Source organism: Heteronotia binoei, chromosome 14 (genome assembly GCF_032191835.1).
Source record: "Heteronotia binoei isolate CCM8104 ecotype False Entrance Well chromosome 14, APGP_CSIRO_Hbin_v1, whole genome shotgun sequence".
Taxonomy (NCBI): Eukaryota; Metazoa; Chordata; class Lepidosauria; order Squamata; family Gekkonidae; genus Heteronotia; species Heteronotia binoei.
In genome coordinates, this window is record NC_083236.1 from 31,187,026 (window position 1) to 31,211,363 (window position 24,338).

At 45.7% G+C, this 24,338-nt stretch overlaps 1 protein-coding gene across 7 annotated transcripts in view; it reads left to right on the top strand.

The window, feature by feature from the left end:
• The first annotated feature begins 14,372 nt into the window (after positions 1-14,372).
• Positions 14,373-24,338, top strand: part of ESRP2 (epithelial splicing regulatory protein 2) — an 84,455-nt gene continuing 74,489 nt past the window's right edge. For 2 of the 7 annotated variants that reach the window (XM_060253685.1, XM_060253687.1), the window contains exons 1-3: positions 14,373-14,550; positions 19,936-20,091; positions 21,153-21,281. In XM_060253685.1, the coding sequence (XP_060109668.1) occupies positions 14,437-14,550; positions 19,936-20,091; positions 21,153-21,281 (399 nt within the window). In that variant the 5' untranslated portion in view covers positions 14,373-14,436. The remainder of the gene's footprint in view (positions 14,551-19,935; positions 20,092-21,152; positions 21,282-24,338) is intronic. The other 5 variants (XM_060253690.1, XM_060253691.1, XM_060253686.1 and 2 more) reach the window with 4 other exon arrangements.

Consider the following 24,338-nt stretch of genomic DNA (forward strand, 5'->3'; position numbering starts at 1 on the left):
TCAATCATAAAAGACAGTGAAGGTATACAATTCACTACCAGAAGTCACAGCAGTGGCTCCAAATTACATAAATCCATGGTAGATATGTCAATCATTGCCATTAAACATGGCAGCTAAATTGAACCTCCACATACAGAGGCAGTATATTATACGCCCACAGTGCACTGAAGAGGGCAAGTGGCTCTGGTATAGTAACAAGGTAGGACTATGCAGATGTTCAGAAGCTATTGACCTGAAATCAGTGGCAGATGTTGCCACTCATTTTCCCCACCTTAGTTCTCTAAAATGGAAGTCCAGCAGCCAAGGCAGAGAGCTGCCCAGATTTACAAGAGGGAAGCAGACCTTTTGAGTTCTCTCCCTTAGTGGTGGAAATATTACAGCTTTGCGGAGCCACCAACTCATGCAAGCTTGGAGATGGAGACTGGTACAAAATAGAGATGCCAGCCTCCATGTGGGACCTGGGGATCCCCTGGAATTACTTCTCATCTCCAGACTACAGAGATCAATTCCCCTGGAGAAAATGGCTGCTTTGGATGGTGGAATCTGTGGCATTGTACCCCACTGAGGTCCCTGTCTTCCCCAGGCTCCATCTCCAAATCTTCAAGGGTGTGGCCAAACCTACCACTTAAAGCGAGATGGAAGAGCCTTTTTCTGGACCGGGGCAGAAAAATCCGATGTGGCGGCGTTCACATGAACGGTGGTATAAAGGGTTGGTCCCGTTAGTGAAAAGCAGTTGATCGATCACACGGTGATGGTGATTTCTGGGAGGGGGGGGGTCCATTGAACATGCACCCAACTGTTTGGAGCTGGGAAATCAAACCTTGCTTCAGCGGCAGGGGGGAAAGGGGAAAGTTTCCGGAATTAGCGTTGCCGATCCAAACCACGGAACTGCCAGGAATTATTTTCCTAGAAATTGGCAGTGACAATGATATCTTGAAATCCTCCACATTGAAAAAAAAGAATTTTTTCCTGTTCTGAATAGTGGGATAACGCCCCCCCCCCTCCAATCCTGTGTTGATTGGAGAAGCAGAAGCATCACCTCAGATTCCCGGATGATCTGGCAATGCGCATGTCTGTGAGGTGAGAGGCAGTATCGTGCGTGAGCTGTCCAAACAACAAAAAGCCAATCCTGTGCCGCTGTTTTGAAAAAGGACTGGACTTTTTCTACAGTCAAATTAACCCGATATACATGCGGGGCAAGTCGGGATGATAACAACTCCACATCGTTTGACAGATGTGAATGTCTGGACGTCCGCTTTAACTCCGCATGGGGGGCGTGGGTGAGTCGCTGTTAATTTATTATTTATTTATTACTTTACATTTATATCCCGCCCTCTCCGCAAGCGGACTCAGGGTGGCTTACAATATCATAAAAACAATCAATTCCATAAAACATATAAAACCATAATTCACTTATCAATTTAAAACTATTTAAACTATTTAAAACTAATGTTTCATCTGACCGCACCCCAAGAGTTTCAAACCGAGATCTGGCAATCCAATCTCTTGCCAGTGGCCAGGACCTGGCAACTCTAACACAAAAGCCGCCAGAGTACTATTAAGTGTGAAGGAACATAAGGGGCCTGCCTTAAGAGACTCTTCACCAATGCTGAGCAAGCTCCACATGCAGCAGGAGGCACCAACAGCCAGTGATGAAGTCAGCATTCCACCAAGGGTTCCTGGGTGGTGAGTGTGGCCAGCCACTCAAAGACAAGTCTGGGACGCCGCTCTTCAAGGCCTTCTCTGCTTCAGGTAGCAAGAAATAACCAAAGAAGTCAGACACCTCCATGACGTGCTTGAAGGACTGCTGAGATTCATGAAGGTCCTCACACAGAGATTCCCCTAACCCTACCCAGTTCCAACCTAAATCTTCCATGAAAACAAATCATATGTCACCAGTGTGGCACAGCGGTTAGAATACGAGTCTAGACCCATTGAAGAATCCCTACTCTACAATGGAAGTTCGTGGAGTGGCCATGAGCCAGTTCTGCTCCCTCTACTTAAACGACTTCACAGGGCTGTGGTGTAAGCCACTCTGGGTCCACAATTAGATTACCAGTCTTCAGGTAGGGCCTGGAAGTATCTTGGAATGACACCTGATCAACAAACTACAGAGATCAGCTGGCCTGGAAAAAATGACTTCTGTGAAGGGTGGACTCTAAGGCCTTACACCACACTAGGATACCTTTTCCATTCCCAAACCCTGCCCATTCCAGGTTCCACCCTCAAATCTCCAGGAATTTTTCAACCAGGAGCTGGAAACTCTATGGTATCACATCCACACTCCCTCCACCCTTCCAGGCTCCTCCACTGAATCTCCAAGAATTTCAGAACCAGGAGTTGGTAATTCTAGTCCCCATGGGCAGAGGGGATGGGTGGGAAAAGTGGTGTATAAATATTTAAGAAGAAGCAAGCATGTGGGTGCCAGTTCCCTGGGTCCCCCAAGGTGACCAAGGCTCCCATGATTTTGTCCCCCCCAAGCAGCCTTGTCTGCTTGAGAGCTTTGAGTTATATCAGCTGGGGCAAACTAAAATGCTGAATTTTAATCTAGTCAAGTAATTCAAAAATAGTTCAGATCAGACTAAATAAGTACAGTTTGGAAGTAAAGCCTGGCATTTATTTATTTATTTAGTAGCTGATGACAGCATTCTTCACTTTGGCACATACATTTTACTGGACTACAGTTCCCAGGCAGCAGTGCAAGAACACAGCAGGCAATTGCAATCTAATATAGGATGGGCATTGGAGTACCCAAAGCTTCTGATCCTGGGTGACTTCAATGTCCATGCCGATGACATGTCCTCTAGTCAGGCGATGGACCTAGTGTCATCCATGGCGACACTAGGACTCTCCCAGGTTGTTACAACACCCACCCACCAGGCGGGGCACATGCTAGACTTGATCTTCGCGGCGGGAATTTTAGTGGACGATATTACTGCGCAGACAGTGCCATGGTCGGACCACTATGCTCTTAAGGCTCGTGTGGATATTCCACTCCAAACCCGTTTAGGCGGCGAGCGTATTTTAGCTCGCCCGCGGAGCCAGATGGACCCGGAACGGTTCCAGATGGCTCTACGGGATCCCTGGCCCTCTGGCAATTCCCTCGATGACCTGGTGGAAGCCTGGAATGATAGGCTCTCCAGGGGAATCGAAGAGATTGCACCTAGGCGTCCTCTGCGCCCTCGCCTAAAGCTAGCACCCTGGTATAACCAGGAGCTGCGGCAATTAAAGCGTGGACTCAGACGACTGGAGAGGCAATGGCGGTGCACTCGAGACGAAGCGACTAGAGCATCTTATAGAGAATGTATGAAGTCCTATGAGATGGCAGTCAAAGCCGCAAAGAAAACATACTTTGCGGCTAGGATTGCGTCTGCAACTTCGCGCCTGGCACAATTGTTTAACACAATTAGGTCTTTGATAACGCTGCCACAGGGCAACCCAAACGCTAGTCAATTGGAAATCGGCTGTGAGGCTTTTGCGAAATTTTTTGCAGATAAAATCTCGTCGCTCCGCCGCGACACCCCCGCCATATTGGAGGCAGTATGTGAACCCGAGGCTCCTTGCTTGTCTTCAGACAGTATTCTGGATGGTTTCGGCGCTCTCAGCCTGGAGGAAGTTGACAGGATCCTCCTATCTGCACGCCCTACAACTTGCAATTTGGACCCGTGCCCCTCCTGGCTTATTAAATCTTGCCAGAGGGAGCTTAGGTATCCTATACGGGATATCATAAATAGATCCCTCATGGAAGGACAATTCCCAACACCTCTTAAGGAGGCAGTGGTCCGCCCCCTCTTAAAGAAACCAACACTGGATCTGGCCGAATTGGCACACTATCGGCCGGTCTCGAATTTACCCTTTTTGGGTAAACTCATTGAGAGGGCAGTGGCGTTGCAATTACAGAGTTTCCTGGAGGATGCTTCCGTCCTTGATACCCATCAGTCGGGCTTTCGCCCGGGTCATGGGACGGAGACAGTGCTGGTTGCCCTAGTGGATGATCTCCAACGGCATCTGGACCAAGGCGGCACGGCGGTACTGATGTTGTTAGACCTATCGGCAGCGTTCGATATGGTCGACCATCGGGTGCTGACTTGCCGTCTCGCCGACGTGGGGATTCAGGGGTTGGCTCTACAATGGCTTACCTCTTTCCTCAAGGGTCGGGGACAAAGAGTGGTGATTGGGGGTGAGCTGTCCCGGAGGTACCCGCTGGATTGCGGGGTCCCTCAGGGGGCAGTTCTCTCCCCGATGTTATTTAACATCTACATGCGCCCTCTTGCCCAGATTGCCCGGAGATATGGGCTGGGCTGTCACCAGTATGCTGATGACACCCAGCTCTATCTACTTATGGACGGCCGGCCTGCCTGTGTCCCTGAAAACCTGGACCTGGCATTGCAGGCCGTATCTAGATGGCTTAGGCTGAGCGGGCTGAAACTAAATCCGTCGAAGACAGAGGTCCTTTGCCTTGGTCGCCGTGGTCCGGGGAGGGAGATTCCCTTACCGGCCCTCGATGGTGTGCCCCTGTCAGCGGCGCACAGGGTTAGGAGCCTGGGGGTGCTATTGGAGCCTACTTTAATTATGGAGGCCCAGATAGCGGCCACTGCCAAGTCCGCATTTTTTCATCTTAGGCGGGCAAGGCAGTTGGCCCCTTTCCTGGAGGACGACGACCTGGCAACAGTGATCCATGCAACGGTCACCTCGAGGCTGGATTACTGCAATGCCCTCCACATGGGGCTGCCCCTGTGCCGAACCCGGAAGTTGCAGCTAGTGCAGAATGCCGCTGCCCGGCTGTTGTTAGGGCTCCCTAGATGGGAGCACATTCAGCCGGGGCTTCGGGGACTGCACTGGCTGCCGATAACATACCGCGTTCAGTACAAGGTGCTGGTTATGACCTTTAAAGCCCTTTATGGCCTGGGACCTGCCTACCTTAGGGACCGTCTCTCCCCACATGTTCCCCAGCGAGTGCTGAGATCGGGGTCCCAAAACCTTCTTACAATCCCTGGGCCAAAGGAGGCCCGTCTGAAAGTGACTAGAGACAGGGCCTTCTCGGTGGTAGCTCCTTGTTGGTGGAATCAGCTCCCGGAGGAGGTGAGGGCCCTGCGGAGCCTTGAACAGTTCCGCAGGGCCTGCAAAACAGCCCTCTTCCGTTTGGCATACAAGTAAATTGCTATCGGAATGCCTGAACATCTAATCTCGAACATCAGACTATCTAATATTGGAACACTGAAGAACTGATTTGAAGAATGGCAGCATAGTATATATTGATGTGAGCTCTACGAACCTTATGTGTTTTATGTATTTTATATGTATTTTAAGTATTTTATTGTATAATTATAATTACTAATGTATTTTTAATATATTTAAATTGATTTTGTTGGTCTTATGTTGTAAGCCGCCCTGAGCCCGCCTCGGTGGGGTAGGGCGGGATATAAATCAAATTAAATAAAATAAATAAAAAAAAAATAAATGGTCAGTTAACACATGTACTCTCACTTTGGGAGTCAGGTTGGCATTAGCCACAGGCAGGAGGCTTGGGTTGGAGGTGGAGGGAATCCAAACTGCCATTGATGCAAGGTCACTTAGTGCAGGGGGTCACCAACCCCCGGTCTGTGGACCAGTATTGGTCCATGGCCTGTCAGCAACCGAGCTGTGAGTTGTATAATTATTTTATTATATATTACAATGTAAGAAAAAGAAGCTGATGATTATTGGATTTATATCCCATTGTCCACCCTGAAAATCAGAGTCTCAGAGTGGCTTACAATCTCCTTTATCTTCTTCCCCTATAACAGACACCCTGTAAGGTAGGTGGGGCTGAGAGAGCTCTGAGAGAAGCTGCCCTTTCAAGGACAATGCATGAGCTATGGCTGACCCAAGGCCATTCCAGCAGCTGCAAGCGGAAGAGTGGGGAATCAAACCCAGTTCTCCCAAATAAGAGTCTGTGCATTAAACCACTACACCAAACTAGCAGAATAAAATGCACAAATGTATCATCTCAAAACCATTGTCCCCCTCCCCCCCCCCAGTCCGTGGGAAAACTGTCTTCCACAAAACCAGTCCCTGGTGCCAAAAAGGTTGGGGACTACTAACTTAGTGGCACAAACCTGGAAATAACGTCATCACGTTGCCTAATGAGAGGAAGATATTTCCAGGTTTTCACTGGAAGTCACATCGCTGACATTACAACATCAGAGCAAGGGCAGTTTTCCCCACATTCCTCACTGGCCCACCAAGCAAGTTTTGGGGGCTGCCCACTAGAAGAACCTCGATGACCTCTCCAGATCAATGTGCACATGAGCACTATTGCACTGCCTCATGGGAACTGCAGTTTTTTTGGATACACCAAATCTGTAGGTGCAAAATTGGCCATAAAGTGCAACACATAAAGAATTGTATCAGCTTGACAATGGGGCTGTTTTGACATGACCTTCAAGACCCAAAGAACTCTTTAGCAGAAGGGCAGGATAAAAGTACAAGGAGAGAAAAATAATGCAGGAAACCCCTGAAAAATGGCAGCCAGGAATTTAATAAAAGTGCAGAAATCATCCTATGTTTATGATTTTCATCAGAAAAAGAGAGAAAAAACCTGTGTGCTTAAAACAAACCCAGCGGCAGCCCCTCCCATTACAGATTCAGGGACCTGTTCAGCTTGTTACATCATGACCTGCCTTCTTCTAACCCTCTACACAGATCCATAAAACAAAACTAGCATCAGTAAAATCATTAGAAAAAGCAATAAAACTATCATTTAAAACAGTGTCACGCCACTCCAAACGCCTTCCAAAAGAGAACGCTGCTTCACAACCCCAAGTGAACAATCTGGAATTCTCAGGTTTTGCTCAGAACTCGTACAGAAAAGGGGAGCATAGGGAGAGGGGTGGGTATGATATCAGACAGATCCAATGCCTACCTCAGCCCCCAAAATCACTTTGCCTCAAGAAAGCACCTTCAAGAGTACTGTATTCCTCAGCAAGTTCCTCCTCTCATGCCTAGTAGCAAATACTCCAAGTGTTATCAGTTGTCACACCAAATGTAGTCCAAAGGGGCTCAGGGTTCTCCCTCGAAAAATCCACAGGCTTTCCCCTGCCACTCCCCCCTGCCAGCCTAGTGTTCTTACAGAATGATGATTTGATCTTTAATTAGGGTTGCCAGGTTGGTGTTGGAAAACACCTGGAGACTTTGGGGATGGATCTGGGAGAGGGTGGGGTTTCGGTAAGGGAGGGGCCTCAGCATGGTACAATGCCATAGGGGCCACCCTTCAAAGCAGCCATTTTCTCCAGTAGAATATATAGTAACCACCGGAAGCAATGAAACTCCCATGCAGAGCGTGTGTAAATGAGTTCTTTTAGTGCAAACTAAATAAAACAAAACTAAGGAACACAAAATACTCAATACAGTGTCTCAACACTCTTTTAAGAGTAACAGTCTCTTCAAGATAGACATAGTAAAAGATGTGGGTGGAATCTTTAATCTCTTAGTGTTCCACTCATGATGATATGGATAGAATAAGGAACCGCTTTTGAAAGGAATCCTAGGGGTTTCGCTTATCAGTACTTCTTCAGTGTCTTTCTCCCGACGTTACACGGAGCCACAGCTCCACTCTTTACAACATGGATCAACGCATGCTCTCATCTGCTGCTGCCGGCTCTCACAGATGAAAGCATGCGTTGGTTCATGTTGTAAAGAGCAAAGCTGTGGCTCCATGTAACATTGGGAGAAAGCGGCTGAAGAAGTACTGATAAGCAAAACCGTGAGGATTCCTTTAAAAAGCGGTTCCTTATTCTCTCCGTATCGTCACAAGTGGAACACTAAAAGATTAAAGACTCCACTCACATCTTTACTACGTCTATCTTGAAGAGACTGTTACTCTTAAAAGAGTGCTGAGAGACTGTGTGGGGAAATTTCAAGTACTGAGTATTTTGTGTTCCTCAGTTTTGTTTGATTTAGTTTGCACAAAAAGAACGCATTTACACATGCTTTGCATGGGAGTTTCATTGCTTCCGGTGGTTATTCTATATTGACACCGGTTCCAGTTGCGTTTCTTATTTTCTCCAGGGGAGCTGATCTCTGCCAGCTGGAGATCAGTTTTAAAAGTAGGAGATCTCCAGGCCCCACCTAGAGTCTGGCAACCTTATCTTCAGTCTACAGACATCAGTTCCTTTGGAGAAAAAATGGCAGCTCCACAGGGTAGACTCAACACTGCTGAGCTCCCTCCACAAACTCTACCCCCAACTTTCCAGAAATTTACCAATCTGGAGGTGGCAACCCTCTTCAGCTGCTGGCGCTACAGGAAGTTTTATACAGACTGTTTTATACAAAATCAAACTATTGTTCCCCCCACTTGCTTCAATATCGTGTACTGCAACCTACAGCAACCACCCAGATTCTAGGTAGAGGAAGCTCTTCTCCAGTATCTGCTACTGGCAAGACTTTAACTGGAGAAGCCGGGGATTGAAGCCAAGGCCTTTGTATGAAAAACCAATGCTCAGATCCAGAGCAATACCACCCCCTCTAGTTATGGCCACATCTCTTTTGCACAGTAAATATCCCTGGGTGGGACAGGGACAGCACTAGAGTTGGGGAGGGGGCAGTGTCCCGGTGGTACAGCCAGGGCCTTTTTTTTTTTTGTAGAAAAAGCCCAGCAGGGACTCATTTGTATATCAGGTCATACCCCCTGATGCCAAGCCAGCCAGAACTGTGTTCCTGTTCAAAAAAGCCCTGTGCACAGCATCTACTTGGTATGCAGGAAGATCCCTGGCATCTCCAATTCTTTTTTTTTTTAATGACCAGATAATAGGTGATGGTGGAGGGAAGATGGCATGGTATAACCCAATATCGTAAGATTTTGGAAGCTAAGCAATGTTGGTACTTGGATGGGAGACCACCAAGGAAGACTCTGCAGAGGAAGGCAATGGCAGACTAACTCTGTTTTTAAGTTGGCTTGAAAACCCTTCAGGGTTCCCATAAGTCAGTTGCAACCTAATGGCACTTTGCACGCGCACACACACAATTGGTGATGTGAAAGGCCTCCATCTGAGACCCTGAAGAACTGCTGCCAGTTCAAGTAGGCAATGCTGTTCTGGGTGGACCAAAGGTCTGACTCAGTATAAGGCAGCTTCATGTGTAGAGCTGAGAAAACTTCTGCTCCTCAGCTATCCAGCACCCTCGGCCACACAGTATGTAGGTTCCTCCATAGGGCTGTCCAAAACTCATCAACATTCAAGTTATTGGCACATGGGGTGAGCTTGAATTCTTATGCATTTATGTGCAAGTGTTTTAGTTTGCACATAGGCCCTTGGTTTTTACACACACACACAAACATTCTGTTATGTGTTGCAACTATATGTTTTTAAGATGACCAAAAACTGAGCCAAATGAACCTGCTGTGTTGTAGAACCCCAACTGAAGAAGCCCTGCCCTTAGATGTGCAATTACAACCAGGGTTGTCAATCCCCAGTTGGGGACAGGTGATCCCCTGGTTTAGAAGCCCTCCCCCTGCTTCAGGGTTATCAGAAAGTGTGGGGGGGGGGGAGGAAATGTTCACTGGGCCCTCCATTATAACCTATAGAGAGTGATCCCCATTTGGTATAATAGAAAATCAATCTGTGAGTATCTGGGGCTCTGGAGAGGCTGTTTTTTGAGATAGAGGCAGGGCTTTCTTTGCAGAAAAAGCCCAGCCGGAACTCATTTGCATATTAGGCTACACCCCCTGATGTCACTATTGTTTCACACAGGGCTTTAAAAAGCCCAACAAGAACTCATTTACATATTACACCATACCCCCTGACACCAAGCCAGCCGGAACTGCGTTCCTTTGCGTTCCTACTCAAAAAAAGCCCTGGATAGAGGCATCAGATTCTCAGCATAGCATCTGGTGCCTCTCCTCAAAACACCCCCCCCCAAAAAAAAATTTCAAACAGATTGGACTAGGGGGGTTCAGTTCTATGAGCCCCCAATAAGGTGTCCCCATCCTCCATTATTTCCAGTGGAGGGAAAGCATTTAAAAGGAGTTCAGTCCCTTTAAATGTGATGGCCAGAACTCCCTTTGGAATTCAGTCATGCTTGTCACAACCTCGATCCTGACTCCACCCCCAGTCCCCAGATATTTTCTGAGTCAGACCTGGCAATCCTAATTACAACACAGACCTCTGTAAAGATCTCAGGGGGAGGAGGGATCAATTTATCGCCATGAAGCTTGTGCAGACACACCTCAGGATGGGTTAGGCCACATGATCAGTCTTAAACAGGTATTGGGTTCCATTTGGATTATCTGATTTTGGCCTCAAAATGCTTTGCAACTGACTGAGAAACCAACTTGTACTGGTTTGAGGTTTTTTTATTATTATTATTTCTTGGCAAACAAGGGCGTGCCCTCTGAAGTATAGTTACGTGTGAAAAGCAAGTGGGTGTGGTAGCACTGCCAGTTGAAAGCATCTGGAAGGGCTCTGCCAGAGCACATATTTTTATCAGCCTGGTTCTGCCAGGAGAGGGAAGGCATGAAGCATTCAGCACCTGCTCTGCTCTACACCCATTGTTTTTCTTAATCAATATTGACATTGCAATCCTTGTAGCAATAAAATGATACAAAACTTCCCAGCTATTAAAAATGGACCAAGTCAAAACTGTTGCAATGCGGAAACGCTGTTCAGAGACTCTGGTCTCTGGTTTTGCCATTCTTTGCCACATTTGGCACAAACCGCTTTCCCGTTACCTCCAAAGCTCTCCATCGTTTTCCCATCAACGATGGTGTTTCTGTCTGAGTCTCTCAATGTACCCACAACCCTCAGTTTCACTCCTCCAGTTCCACCACCCTAGGCCACCCAATCATCTTCCGCTGTCATGCAAAACCACAGCCCCTGGCATTTGTTGTTTCCTCAATTCCATCCCTTGTCTTTCAGATCTCTCTCCAAGCCCACTGCTTACAGTTTGGGGTACTGATTAAGTATGTTTATGTTGTGAAAATACAATAAATTGTTAATTTTTTTAAAAGAGCAGTTCTCTCTCAGCTCTTAGTCCCACAGCTCTCAGACAGTGAGCCGCTCTGAGACTCTGCGTGAAGGGAATGGTCAGGGCTTTTTTTGAGCTGGAACGTACAGAAACGCAGTTCCAGCTGGCTAGGTGTCAGGGGGTGTGGCCTAATATGCAAATGAGCTCTTGCTAGGCTTTTCCTACTAAAAAGTTCTATGTACAACAATGGTGATGTCAGGGGGTGTGGCCTAATATGCAAATGAGTTCCTGCTGGGCCTTTGCTACAAAAAAGCCCTGGGCCACACAGTATAAATCTAATCTCCTCCTACTCCTACTCCTCTTCTTCTTCCAGTGTGGAAGAATATCCCACTGTGTAAGCATGCATCGGCTAGGAGCCAGAGGAGTCACAACTGCATTTGTTCTTGTGATACTTTTTCTGAAGACCAACCAAGATTAGACCAGACTATAGGTTGTTTTTCCCCAGGGACCATGCAATCCACATGTACTTGCAAGTTCTCCACTGGGAACTAAATTCTTAATACTGCATGGTTTGGTTTGGATCACAACCATAGCATGCAAGGAGAAGGGGTGTCAGTCTTTTCCTTCAGGCTGGCTTCCTGACCCCAGGAGTTACTCTTATTCCTATTGGGAGGCAAGCCCAAAACGGGGAAGCAACAGGGAACCTCCTCAGAGAGCAAGTCATTTTGCTGTATCCCTGCAGCAACAATGAGCAAATGACCCAGCTGCATTCAATTCAGAGCTGCAACAGAATTGTCCATCCTCAGGAAAAAAAACAATTGGTACATGACAAAGATGGAGCAGAGACTCATACAGAGACACAATTGATAGGTGCTTCTGTAGATGGGTGCTTTAATTTTATTTACTTCTTTTTACTTCCTAGTCTACAGTTTGGATATACTGAAGCAGGAATATCAGGAGGGGTAGGGAATGTTGGCTGTCTGGATGTTTTTTTTGCCTACAACTCCCAACAGCCCCAGTCATTGGCCATGCTGGCTGGGGCTGTTGGGAGTTGTAGGCAAAAAACATCTGGAGAGCCAAGGTTCCCTACCCTCCCACCTTCTTTAAATATTACATTCCATATGGAGAGAAGCCCAGAGAACAAACAAAGGCCTTCACAATGGTCGCATTTTGCCCTGTTCTTGCTCAATGCTCATGTAAACGCCCTCCATGATATCCCAAACATTCCAGCTTTCCTTCATGATTGTTTGAAAGGAACTGGGAGGCAGGAGGAGTTGCGACACTAAATGGAGGGCTGTGACATTTTCTTTTTTTGTAGTTAACATCTTGGCTCTGTAGTGCAAAAACAAGATCTCACTTAAGTATGACCAGGAGAACTGGAGCTGCTATAGCTCTTCATTTCATCAAGGTCTCGGTTACAAATTAACTCAAAGCACTGAGCACTCAAAGGACTTAACCCACTGCAGGAAGTGGCTCCTGGTATTGTTCTCAGCAAACATGTATAATATTATTTCTTCGACATTCTCAGTAAAGAAAAGGTCACACAGCTCATGACTCGAGGAAATGCGACAGAGAGGAATGCCAGCGGGTTTGGGAGGGCAAGGGTAGGTGGAATTAGCAACATTCTAAATGTTTCTAGCACTAGTTACAAGTTATAGAGAGCACAGATTGGAGCTGGGATCTCCCACTAAGGATGCCAACAGTGCATTGGGAAATTCCTGGAGATTTAGGATTGGAACCTGCAGAGAGCAGGGCTGGGGGTGGAAGGGACCTCATTATAGAGTATAAAACCATAGAGTCTACCTTCCAAATCAGCCATTTCCTCCAGGAAACTGTTCTCTGTCATCTGGAGATCAGTTTAATTCCAGGAGAACTCCAGGCCCCACCTTGTGGTTGGTAACCCTACAAACACTGTGAGATAAACGTCAGAGAATGGTTGGGTCAGGGTTACTCAGTTATTCATGCCTGGCAAACAGCAGGAGGAAATTAGGAACTTACATGGGGGACCACCATCAGCATCCCTGTCATGACGACACTGCTAATCTGGTGTACCATCACACAAGGGGTTGATGCTCTAGCATTTGCCCAAAACTCTATGGTTTAACCACAGAATTTTGGACAAATGCCAGTGTTACCCAATATGTTTACATCCCTTCCCAGTCACACCAGAAGTGGTATAATAACATCAGGAATACCAGTTCCACATTTTGCCCACCATTTTTCTCCCAGTATCCAGCTGAGCAGTGGAGAAGGAGGAGGAGGAGGAGATTGGATAGAAATGTGAAATAATAAATAATTTATATCCCACCCTTCACTTGGAGTCTCAGAGCTGCTTACAATCTCCTTTCCCTTTCTCTCCCCACAACAGACACCCTGTGAGGTGGATGAGGCTCAGAGATCTCTGTTGAGCACTGCTCTTGAGAGAGCAGATCTTTCAAGAACTGTGACTGACCCAGGGTTACTCAGCAGGTGCCTGTGGAAGAGTGGAGAATCAAACCAGTTCGCCCAGATTAGAATCCACATACTTAACCACTACACCAAACTGGCTCTCCAAACTGATAGGCAGCAACAGAATGAGAGTGGGTGGTAGATCTACTTCTTCCAGCAGGTAAGTGGAGAAACTTATTATGTAGTAAACCTTATCGCTGAACAAGCAAAGTTAACTCAGTTCTTCCAAGTGCAATACTCTAACCCACAAAGTCCCAAGATGGTGCCCACCTTCTTAAACAGAACATCTCTTTCCTAAAACAAATGGCCAGTTCTGTTTTTTCTCAACCTCACTGGAGTAAGAGGTACTTCAGAAGGCGTCAATCTTTGTTTCTGCAGGGAACATCCATTCAGGAACTGATCACTCCATCACGTCTTGTAACATTCTGTGACTGACCCCAGTCCCCATAGCAGCCATTTTGTGGTGCCATCCACTCTGTCCTCAAAATTCCAAAGTTGTTAACAGGCTCAACAAGACTGGGGGTTCCCATTTTAACTATTAACACCACATTCACTCGGCATACCCAGATCTAGCCAGGGAAATTCCTGGAAATATGGAGAGGAGACAAAGCTCACCAGAGATGTGATGCTATAGAGTCCATATCATGACAGAGTTGCCAACCCTGGGTTGGGAAATACCTGAAGGGTTTTTTGTTGTTGTTGTTGTTGTTTTTTTTTTTGGGGGGGGGGGGAGGAGCGGGTCCTCAGTGGGATATAATGCTATAGAGTACATCCTCCAAAGCATTCTGGTTGCCCTTTTCTGCACTTTTCCCCAATGCTATAAAGCATTTAAAAGGCATGTAGTCCCTTTAAAAGTGATGGGCAGAACTCCCTTCAGAGTTCAGTTGTGCTTGTCACACCCTTGCTCCTGGCTCCACCCCCAAAGTCTCCTGGCTCCACCCCCAAAGTTCCCATATATTTCTTGAGTCTGACCTGGCTATCCTAAATTGGAGGGAGTGGTAACAAAGCCCTAGGACTGTAACAAGCCCACTTAACATTCCACTGGAAATGCAGCACCTGTGTGGAAAGGCAGCTCTATTTGAGGCAAGGCCCACTGGCTGCTTACATGCTGAGGTGAATTCATTTCACCAAAGGATGCAGAAATACCTAATCCACAGCCAGGTAGGTTAGTTTGTGTCCTCAGTTCTTCTTCCATTATAGTTAGCTCTCTCACTTCCACTTATCTGCATACACCTCTGAATTTAAATGGTTGTTGCATTTAGATAGGCCCCAGATTAGCCCTGATCAATTTGAAGTTCTTCTGGCTTTTTCTGCAATCATGTCTGAATGGCAGTTAGGCTGTTTAGTGTATAAGCAACCCCCCAAAGCAGTATCACATTTTTTTTACCCCACCCTTTGTCTAAGTAGCCTGGGGTGGCTGATGTGGTTTCCATTCCTCTTTTGTCCTCACAACAATCCAGTAAAGTAGGCAGGGCTGAGACAAAGTGACTGACTCACATTCATGCTTCACAGCTCTGTGGGAATTTGAACCTATATTTTCCAATCCAGTGTCAGAGCTTCTAAATTATGCTTATTCTAAACAAACTGCTGTGATACTCTGTGGTTTCACTCAGAAATCAGATTTCAGTCCAGTAAGACTTGTCTCCATAAGCACACAGAGTTGAGAGAGAGAGGCTAGCTCATGGTTACTTAGTGAACTGCTATGGCAGAGTGGGGGATTCAAATAGGGTTGCCAATCCCCAGGTGGGGGTAGGGGATCCCCTGGTTTGGAGACCCTCCCCCTGCTTCAGGGTCGTTAGAAAGCGGGGGGAGGGGAGGGAAATGTCTGCTGGGAACTCTATTATTCCCTATGGAGATTTATTCCCATAGAAAATCATGGAAAATTGATCGAGTATCTGGGGCTCTGTGGGGGCTGTTTTTTGGGGGTAGAGGCACCACATTTTAAGTATAGCATCTAGTGCCTCTCCCCAAAATACCCCCCAAGTTTCAAAAAGATTGGACCAGGGGGTCCAATTCTATGAGCCCCAAAAGAAGGTGCCCCTAGCCTTCATTATTTCCTATGGAAGGAAGGAATTGAAAAGGTGTGCTGTACCTTTAAATGTGATGGCCAGAACTCCCTTTGGAGTTCAATTATGCTTGTCACAGCCTTGATCTTGGCTCCACCCCCAAAGTCCCCAGATATTTCTTGAATTGGACTTGGCAACCCTAGATTCAAACCTAAATCTTCCCAATCCTACTCCACAGTTCAATGCAGTATACTACCTCTCTTCATTCTTTTCTATTACACTACTCAAATTTTGTTAATAAATGTATCTGTTTGCCTTTTATAAACTGCATCCTAGGGACACTTTTCCCCACTGAATAAAATTGGACTTACTTCTGAGCAGACCAGTTTGGAATTGCATGTACACTGGCTGAAAGTAGACAAAGTGTCACACCTACGATTTCTTGTCAGTTAAATTAATAAGTGGGTCGTGGGCATCTGAACCACATTCTGGCTTTCAATGATCTAATTTTCTGAGCTCTCATAAGTAAACTCATATTTTATGTTCTCCCATCTTCCCCTCTGCACTATGTATTGTGCTCTCTCTGGTGAGATTATTGGCAGACTCCTAAAGCTGAAAAACCAGCTGCAATATTTCAAGCTCCATGGAATTTAAAATCACAGCGCCCAGAACAGAAGTGAACATTTCACAATTGGAAAATCTTGCTGAATTTCCTACAGAACTGGGAACAATGTTCCCTTTAAGCTGCAGAGTCTTGTGAGCAAAAATTCTACTTTGTGAGCTACTGGCAATAAAATTGTGAGCTATTGCATAAATTAGTGTGTTCTGGGGTCATCCTTCCTGAGCTAAGACAAAAATGTGTGAGCTGGAGGCTAAAAAACTGTAAACTAGCTCACGCTAACTCAGCTTAGAGGGAAAACTGGCTGGGACCTTCCTCTATAATCACGGGGGGGGGGGGGGGGGAGAGAGACATGGAAGATAAAGATTATAACCTCTCCCCCAGTGCCTTTAATAACTGCAAGAAATTCACAAGGTGATTCTTTGCTGTATCTGTGCCTGTTCTGCAGTTGTTAAAGGCACAGACCATTAACCTACCTTAACAGTTTCTTCCCCTCTACTTAATAGATATACTTTTTTTTGTTACTGGAATTTAAATTTCAGTTAGACTCTGCTATGAACTTTGCTTTGATCTTTGTTTAAAACTTTGCAATAAAACAGTGGCCAGCAGGAGATCAGTGCAGAGTAAAAAAAAATGAAGACAGCCAGATACAAAGTATGTGCCTATTATTCTATTACATTCCTAGAGGATGGGAACTTTCTTTTTTTTAGATTTTTGCATATTTAATAATGGTCACCTGTTCCTCCAGCACAGTGTAGTGATTGGAGTATCTGACTAGGGTTGCCAGTTCCCCCCTGCCCATGAGCAGGGATGAGGGGGATGTAGGGGTGCCAGATCCAGGTTGGGAAACCCCTGGCGATTTGGGGATGGAGCCTGGGGAGGACATCCGTGGGGTACAATGACATGGAGTCCACCTTCCAAAGCATCCATTTCCCACAGGGGAACTGATTTTGGAAACGTCAGCTGGTACAGAACATGGTGGCATGGATCCTGTTGGGGATACTCCAAAAAACTCATATTCAGCCTTTGTTGCAAGAGCTGCAATGATCCCAGTGGAGTACCGGATCAGGTTCATGGTTTTGGTGTTAACCTGCAAGGCCCTTAATGATGTGGGTCCAACAAATCTTTGGGACTGCCTCTCCTGGTATATCCTCAGGATAACACTGAATTAGACAGAGAAAACTTGTTGGTGGTCCTCAACCCAAGAACTATCCAGCTGTCCTTAACCAGGGCTGGGGCATTTTTTGCCTTGACTCCAACCTGGTGGAACTCTCTGCCGAATAACATCCATGCTCTGCGAGTTTTCTTTCTGCTTTATGAGCGATTAAGATGTTACCTGAGGTTTTGGCTCCATAAAGCAACCTTGCCCTGACCAGAATGGCTCAGGATAGCACAATCTCATCAGAGCTTGGAAGGTCAGCCTTGGTTACTAATCGGATGGAAGACCACCAAGGAAGTCCAAGGTCATTACAGAGGAGGCAATGGAAAAACCACTTCTGAATGTCTCTTGACTTGGAAATCAGCTATGACTACTTGACGGCACTTTCCACCAAAGCAACCAAACACGTCCTGAGTCACTTGCATCCTAAAGAGCCAGGGCAGGCCTGACTGGAAAGAAGTGGGCTCTGACTCATTTTGTTAGTCTTTAAAATGCTGCTAGTTTTATTTTTCTACAGTAGACTTAACACAGCTACTCTTCTAGATTATCCTGAAAAGAAGGGCCCAGACTGAAATCAGCAAGGTGCTTCCTAGCAGTGAGAGGCCAGAGAGGCAAAATAATTTTTACAAAGTCCTCCTCTGCTACTGCTGTTTGGAGAGTGAGATTTGGGAATGGCAGGGAGATTGACACCCTTCCATCAAGGCAGAGAACCTCAGAGGATGAGCCACTCTCCTGAAAAAGGGAGAATAGGAAGAAAGAGATCCTAAATCAGGGGTGGCCAAACTTGCATAACACGAGAACCACATAGTATAAACTTCAGATGTTTAAGAGCTGCAAGACATGAATGTCAGACTTTTGAGAGCCGCAAGACATGAAAGAAGGCAAGACATGAAGTTGCAAGACAGGAAGGAAAATAGATGGAGAAAGAGGTAGAAAGAAAGCAACTTTAATGCATTCTCCAAGCCACCAGCTGGCTTAACTTAGAGAAGTGATTTAAAGATACAGATGCCTTCTCCAAGCCAGTAAATGGGGCAGTTGGGGTTTGAGAGCCACACAATGAGTGTGAAAGAGCCACACGTGGCTCCCGAGCCACAGTTTGGCCACCCCTGTCCTAAATACTGACCAGTCAAGCTATCCCAAAGATGAAGGAGGGAGGGACTTCTGATCAACTCAAGGCCCGGTAGTTTTTGCTAGCGGTAGCAGAACTGGCTGAGAGGACTGGGTAAAAAGAATGGCAAATCCCTTTAACTCTATTCTTTATAAAGCTGTGCAGAATTGCCTGAGGCTAGAGGTCCTGAGGGGAAACTGGCAGTTTACAGAGAAGTGCTAAGTTAATTTCATTTAAAGTCTATTTATCATAGCCCTGCTTTGGAGTAATGTGCATTTTTAACTGAAGGTAGAACACACCTCTTCCTATGATCCACAAGTATCCTTTTGTGTTCATCTCTTCCTCCCAATGAAAATTCCTTTTAAAAAAATCACTGTAAACAAAAACATTTTGGGTCTAATAAAATAGAACTTTGCAGCATAATTTTATCTAAGCCATCATTTTAAGCTGACATTTTTGTCACTGGCTGAGGGAGGCCTCAGTTCCAGCTCCATTCTACTGTGATGCAATGGCAAAATACCTCTGTTTGCCTCTTGTCTTTAAAATCTTTAGGGAGTTACCATAAGTTGACTGCAACTAAGCCACATTTTCCAGGTTCTGGCTGCAAATGAGTGAACATAAAGTTGCAACTCAATAAGCCTGTGTTTTGTTTCGTCAGATATAATGGGATTTATTTCCTAATAAGGTTGATTGATGTGTTGTAAGTTCACTTTAACTCTGCATTGGATTTGGCTCTTGGCGAAGACTGTAGCTTCAAAACAATTAAAGCATGAGAGAGAGAGAGAGAGATCTGTGCCCAGGTGGCAAAAGATGGCAAATGAAATTGTAGAAGAAAAGCTTGTTGAAACACAATATTGTTTAGTTGAAGAGTCTTCTGCAAGCAAAAGAGGCCCCCATACCTTTGTGGAAAGGGAGAAGGAAAAAAAGCAGTCCACTACATTCCACTCGCTCAGTGCTGATAAAAAGACACCAGTTAAACTCAAAGCAGGTAAAGCACTTCCTGGAGCCAGAATTAAAATTGAGCAAGGGGGGGTGGAGAGAGAGAGAAAGGGAGTTTCCCTTCTGATCTCTCTCAGTCAAAAAAAAATCCAATCAGGTAGGCTGTGGCAGGCGTTGATTTCTCAACGTCCCTCCTACACCTTTTCTAAAGGCCCAATGGTTTTGCCCCGTGGGGAGATTGACTAGGGTCACATGGTCTCTCTCATGGGCAGGTAACTTAGGAAAGGAGAGGAGAGAGGGCGAAAAAAGGTTTTTTTAAAAACAAAACAATATACCCGGAGCCTGAGTTCCTGCCATGATGTCAAAAGGACAGAAGCTAACAGCCTGTTGATTTCGTCTCCCAGTCAGACCCAGGGAGAAAAAGAGATCCTGCCCAACCAGGTACAATGGCGAGATTTCTTCTCCTATTTTGTGGGTGTGTGTAAAGCGCTACTCTTCTCCCTGACCCTCCCCTACCCCATAGTTCTGGCTTTCTGACATTGCCCTTTTTGATTTCCACTTGGAGGAAGGGGGTGACCCTTTGTGTGGGGTTTTTGTGTTTTGGTTTGTGTTACCTTTTTCTCTTCTCTCTTTTTTTCCCTCCCCTCCCCTTTTTATTTTCTTCCTTCGTTCTTTCTCTCTTTTTTTTTGTTTTTACCTGTGCTTTTGATTGTAGTTGTCTCTCCCTGTGGTCATGACGGCTTCTTCGCACAGTGACTCTGTGGTGGTCTTGTTTGGGGCAACAGCTGGTGCATTTGGGGCTAAGCTGGGTTCCGATGAGAGGGAACTAATTCTCTTGGTGTGGCAAGTTGTGGATCTACACAGCAAGAAGGTATGGCTTCCCAAACTCTTGATACAAAAGTTGGGTGACATGCAAAAAAGTACCAAAAAAGCAAACTTCTTTGTGTGAGAGTGTGTTTGAAAAAGAAACTTCATGGCTGCCCATGCTTCCTTGAGAATAAATCCCACCCAGTTCACTGGCTTTTGTCCTTGAGGAAACATTGAGCTGTTATCCTTCTTCTTTCCCAAATTTTTGTGGGGGAAAGAGTTCAATTGTCTGGCCAGAATTGTCCCCCCTTCCCTTCTGAAGGGGCAGATTTGCTGATTTCACAACTGTTTGAGAGACTGTAAGAGACAAGGTGATCCTAAAGATTATGAAATCTACAGAGATTTACAAAATCACAGCTCTTTACCCCTCTTCCCAATTAAAGGACTTTTTAATAAACTTGGTTAAGAATGCCAAAGCTTTTCCTTCTTCCAGAAGTTAAGTGGGTTCTCATTTGGGATATCTAGTTGTTGTGTTTAGAGAAAATCAGGTCTGCATGCTGCTCTTGGGACCTATCGCTTTATATGGCAATCGAATACCCCTGGGGGGGAGGTCTTCTCTGTGTGGATAAGAAAGAATCTAAATTTCCCCTTCTTTCAATGAAGTGAACTCTTGAAGTCATGACTGGTTTTTGTTTTTTTAATGTCTGCCCAGTTGTCAATCTGGCCAAACCAAATTAAAGGAACTTCTCTGCCTGCCATGCAATCTGACCTTCCCATGAAAACCAGACAGTTTCTGGTGAGGTAAACATGTACTTCTCAGGATTATACAAGAATGGCAGCCAGGTCTCTTTGCAAAGGGTGGGGGGAGTAGAGTGAAGGCAGTCTCTCTATCTCTCCTGGGAAATAAAGAGGCCTTGAAAGATCAAACAGATCTTGAGTTCTGGGAGACAGAAATAAATGCATTCTCCAAACAATGAGTCCCATGCCTTCTGCAGAGCTCTAGCGATGCAAGTCATTACGTATTACCTTTTTTAAAAAGTCAACATGAAACACCTACAGTTCCAGCTTCTTACTTTGTCTCTCTCTCTCCAATTCCCATCTTCCCACTTTGTGAAATATTTTCAGGTAGGGACGCTGCACAAATGCTTGGTGAAGGCAGACAACTTGGAGTTGAGTGACCAGTGTCAAGAAGTGACAGGCTTAACCCCTGAGGGACTGAGTAAAGCTGAGCCACTGGATCGGGTTCTCCAACAGGTGAGGACTGCGAGAGGGTTAATGTGCAAGGACTGGGACTTCATCTGATGCAACACAGCAAACAGACTTGCTTTAGGCTTTGAAATCAGTGGCAAAATGTCCCTTGGGGCAGCGGTGCTGAACAGGGAAGGTTTTTCCTTGAAAAGGAAACCTGCAGAGTTGGGTTTGTGAAAAGGGATAGGGACTGGTTTTGCGACCTGTGTGTATGCCCCTGCTGTTCTCATCATTGGGTGACAGGGAGCTGCATGGCTGCTGTGACAAATTCTGAGAAATGCTGTAGGGTGGCAACCAGAAGTCTGAGGTAGGAGCTACGAAGCCTCTGGTTCAAACTATTCTTCTTCCTTGAACTCGGTAGATAATCTCAATCCAACCTGCATTCTCTGTCCTCTCCGTGGTGGTAACAGTTTGCTGGAATCATAAAAATGAAATGTTTTGCATTCTCAGGAGTGCAATATAAAGAATATCTAAGGGATGGGACATGATAGAGGCTTATAAAACTGTTCATAGAATGGAGAAGTAGTTGCAGTTGACTTTTTCTCCCTCCCCCCAAATTTGGAAGCTTCCAACTGATGGGCAGTAGATTCAGGGCAAAGAAAAAAGAACATTCCTTCAGAATACATGTTGTTGTCTTGTAGAATCTTCTGGATGTGATGATAGTTTAGATGGTTCCTTAAGAAACGATTAAACATTATCCGTGAAAAAGAGCTATTATCAATGATAGCTCAATGGAACCTCCATTGTCAAAACCAGTATACCAATTGCTGTAGAGCTACAGTTGAGTTTGTTGTGAGTTTCTAGGGCATCTTGTTGGTCACCGTGGGGTCATAGGGTTGCCAGTCTCCAGGTGGGGCCTGGAGATCCCCTGCTTTTACAACTGATCTCCGGTTGGCAGAGATCAGCTCCCCTGGAGAAAATGGCTGCTTTGAAGGGTGGATTCTAAGGCATTGCACCATGCTGAGGCTCCTCCCCAAACTGCACCCTCTCCTGAATCCACCCCCAAAGTCACGAGGTATTTTCCAACACTATATCCCGCCTTGAGCCCGTTGGGGAGGGCGGGATATAAATGTGATAAAATAATAAAATAAACACAGACCTACTGGCAACCCTATGTGAGGAACAGTGCATTTGACTAGATGGATTTTTGGTCTGACTCAACAGGGGGATGCACTTGTGTATAATTAAAGTTTGAGGTGTTTGATCTCTGACAGCTATTTAATGCATTCAGGTGACAGATGGATGTTGCACTTGTTTTGAGGTAGACTCACACTTGTGAGCTTGCTCTTGAGAGTATATATGCACTGCCCTTTCGGGCTGCTAGTTACATGTGAAAAGCTCATCAGAGTTGTGATGGTTTTTACAGTATATTTAGCGACTCTTTACATTTACAGAATATCAAATGTGAGATGACCCAGGCAGCTGTGTAAAACACGTCATAGTCCATCTCCCAAAAAATCCCTACCCTATGACAGAGATCAGACAGAAGGGCGAATGATTTGTTCAAGATTAATCAGTGTGCTCTGTGGAATTTAAGCCTGAAACTTGGGCATCTAAAACCAATACCATCTTTCCCAGTTGAAGAGAGGTAAAGACAGAAATTCCTACCACCCCAGGCCACATGAATGGCCTGCTATGGAGTGCTGGCTTCTTGGTCCTGAAAATTTGAATGACGAGGAGACCTATGTGAGGGCGTAGGCCACAGTGGGGTCTCCCAGAGGCCCAGTGTTTTGTTTTTCAGTGTGACATGGGGGCAGTATAAAGTTTCTGTGGAAGATGGCTCTCAGATCTCCCCCCTCCCCAACATCTGCTAGCTAAGAATCTTTCAGCTGAAATGCCAGGGATCATGTATGGCCCCTTCTGTAGGCTGAGCCCCAGGTAGGGTTGCCAACCTCCAGGTAGTGGCTGGAGATCCCTTGCTATTACAACTGATTGCCAGGCAGCAGAGATCAGTTGACCTGGAGAAAATGGCTTCTTTTGAAGGCAAACTCTATGGCATTATACCGCATTGAAGTCCCTCCCATGCCCAAACCTTGCCCTCCTCAGGCTCTATCCCACCCCTCTCCAATTTCCCTACCTGGAGCTGGGAACCCTAGGCCCAGCCCAACTTTAGCTGTTTACTTCATATTTATTTACTTCATATTCTTCTATTTACTACATATTTATTTATTTACTTCATTTATACCCTGCCTTTCTCTCCAGGGGCAACTTGAATCAGCTCACTTCATTTTCATTTCCTGCATTTTAACTTGTGGGATACGTGAGGCTGTGGGAGTGTAACTGAACCAAGGTCCCCCAGTAAACTTCTGTGGCAGAGTAAATCTTTGAGCTTGGCCTCCCAGTGCATAGCCTGGCACTCTAGCTGCCACACCACACTGGCTTTGCTATTAATCTCACAGATTCCAAGACTTGCTACTGAAATATTCCCCTTACTTCTCACAGGTTAGTTTTATTTCTGTCCAGTTTTAGAAGAGCTTGGAAGCCCAGGCTTGGCTACTTCAAGCACCTATGCAGCTAAGTCCTTTTGGCATTAAAGAACCCTATAATATTCTTTGTCAAAGTAGGGTGCCATGTTCTGGGTGAGGCCTGGATTTCTTATTACTGATCTCCAGTCCACATAGATCAATTCCTGTATAGAAAATGGCAGTTTCAGGGGCTGCTGCATATGATGTCCTTTCTCTCTCCAAACTCCACCCTTTCCAGGCTCTGTCTCCATATCTCCAGAAATTTTCCTACCCAGAGCAGACAACAGTATGTTCAGGTCATTTGAATTCTGCTGCAATAACTCTGCAATCTGTATCAGCTCTACAGATCAGGAGAAATTATGTAGATCTAGTTTCTTTGCATAAGCTTAAAATTATCTGAACCGCAAAGGTGAGGCACTTTCCTTTTTTTACAAAAGTCAGTGTTCCCAGAGAATGAAATTATAGGCCAGTGTATATGGGGCTGTTTTTGCTGATCTCTGACAGAATTGAATGCCTGCCTGGATGTTGTGTTCTGACACAGAGGGTGGAGAATAGTTCATTTGCATTTTAGTAGATGATGCAAGTGTCAATGTTTTCT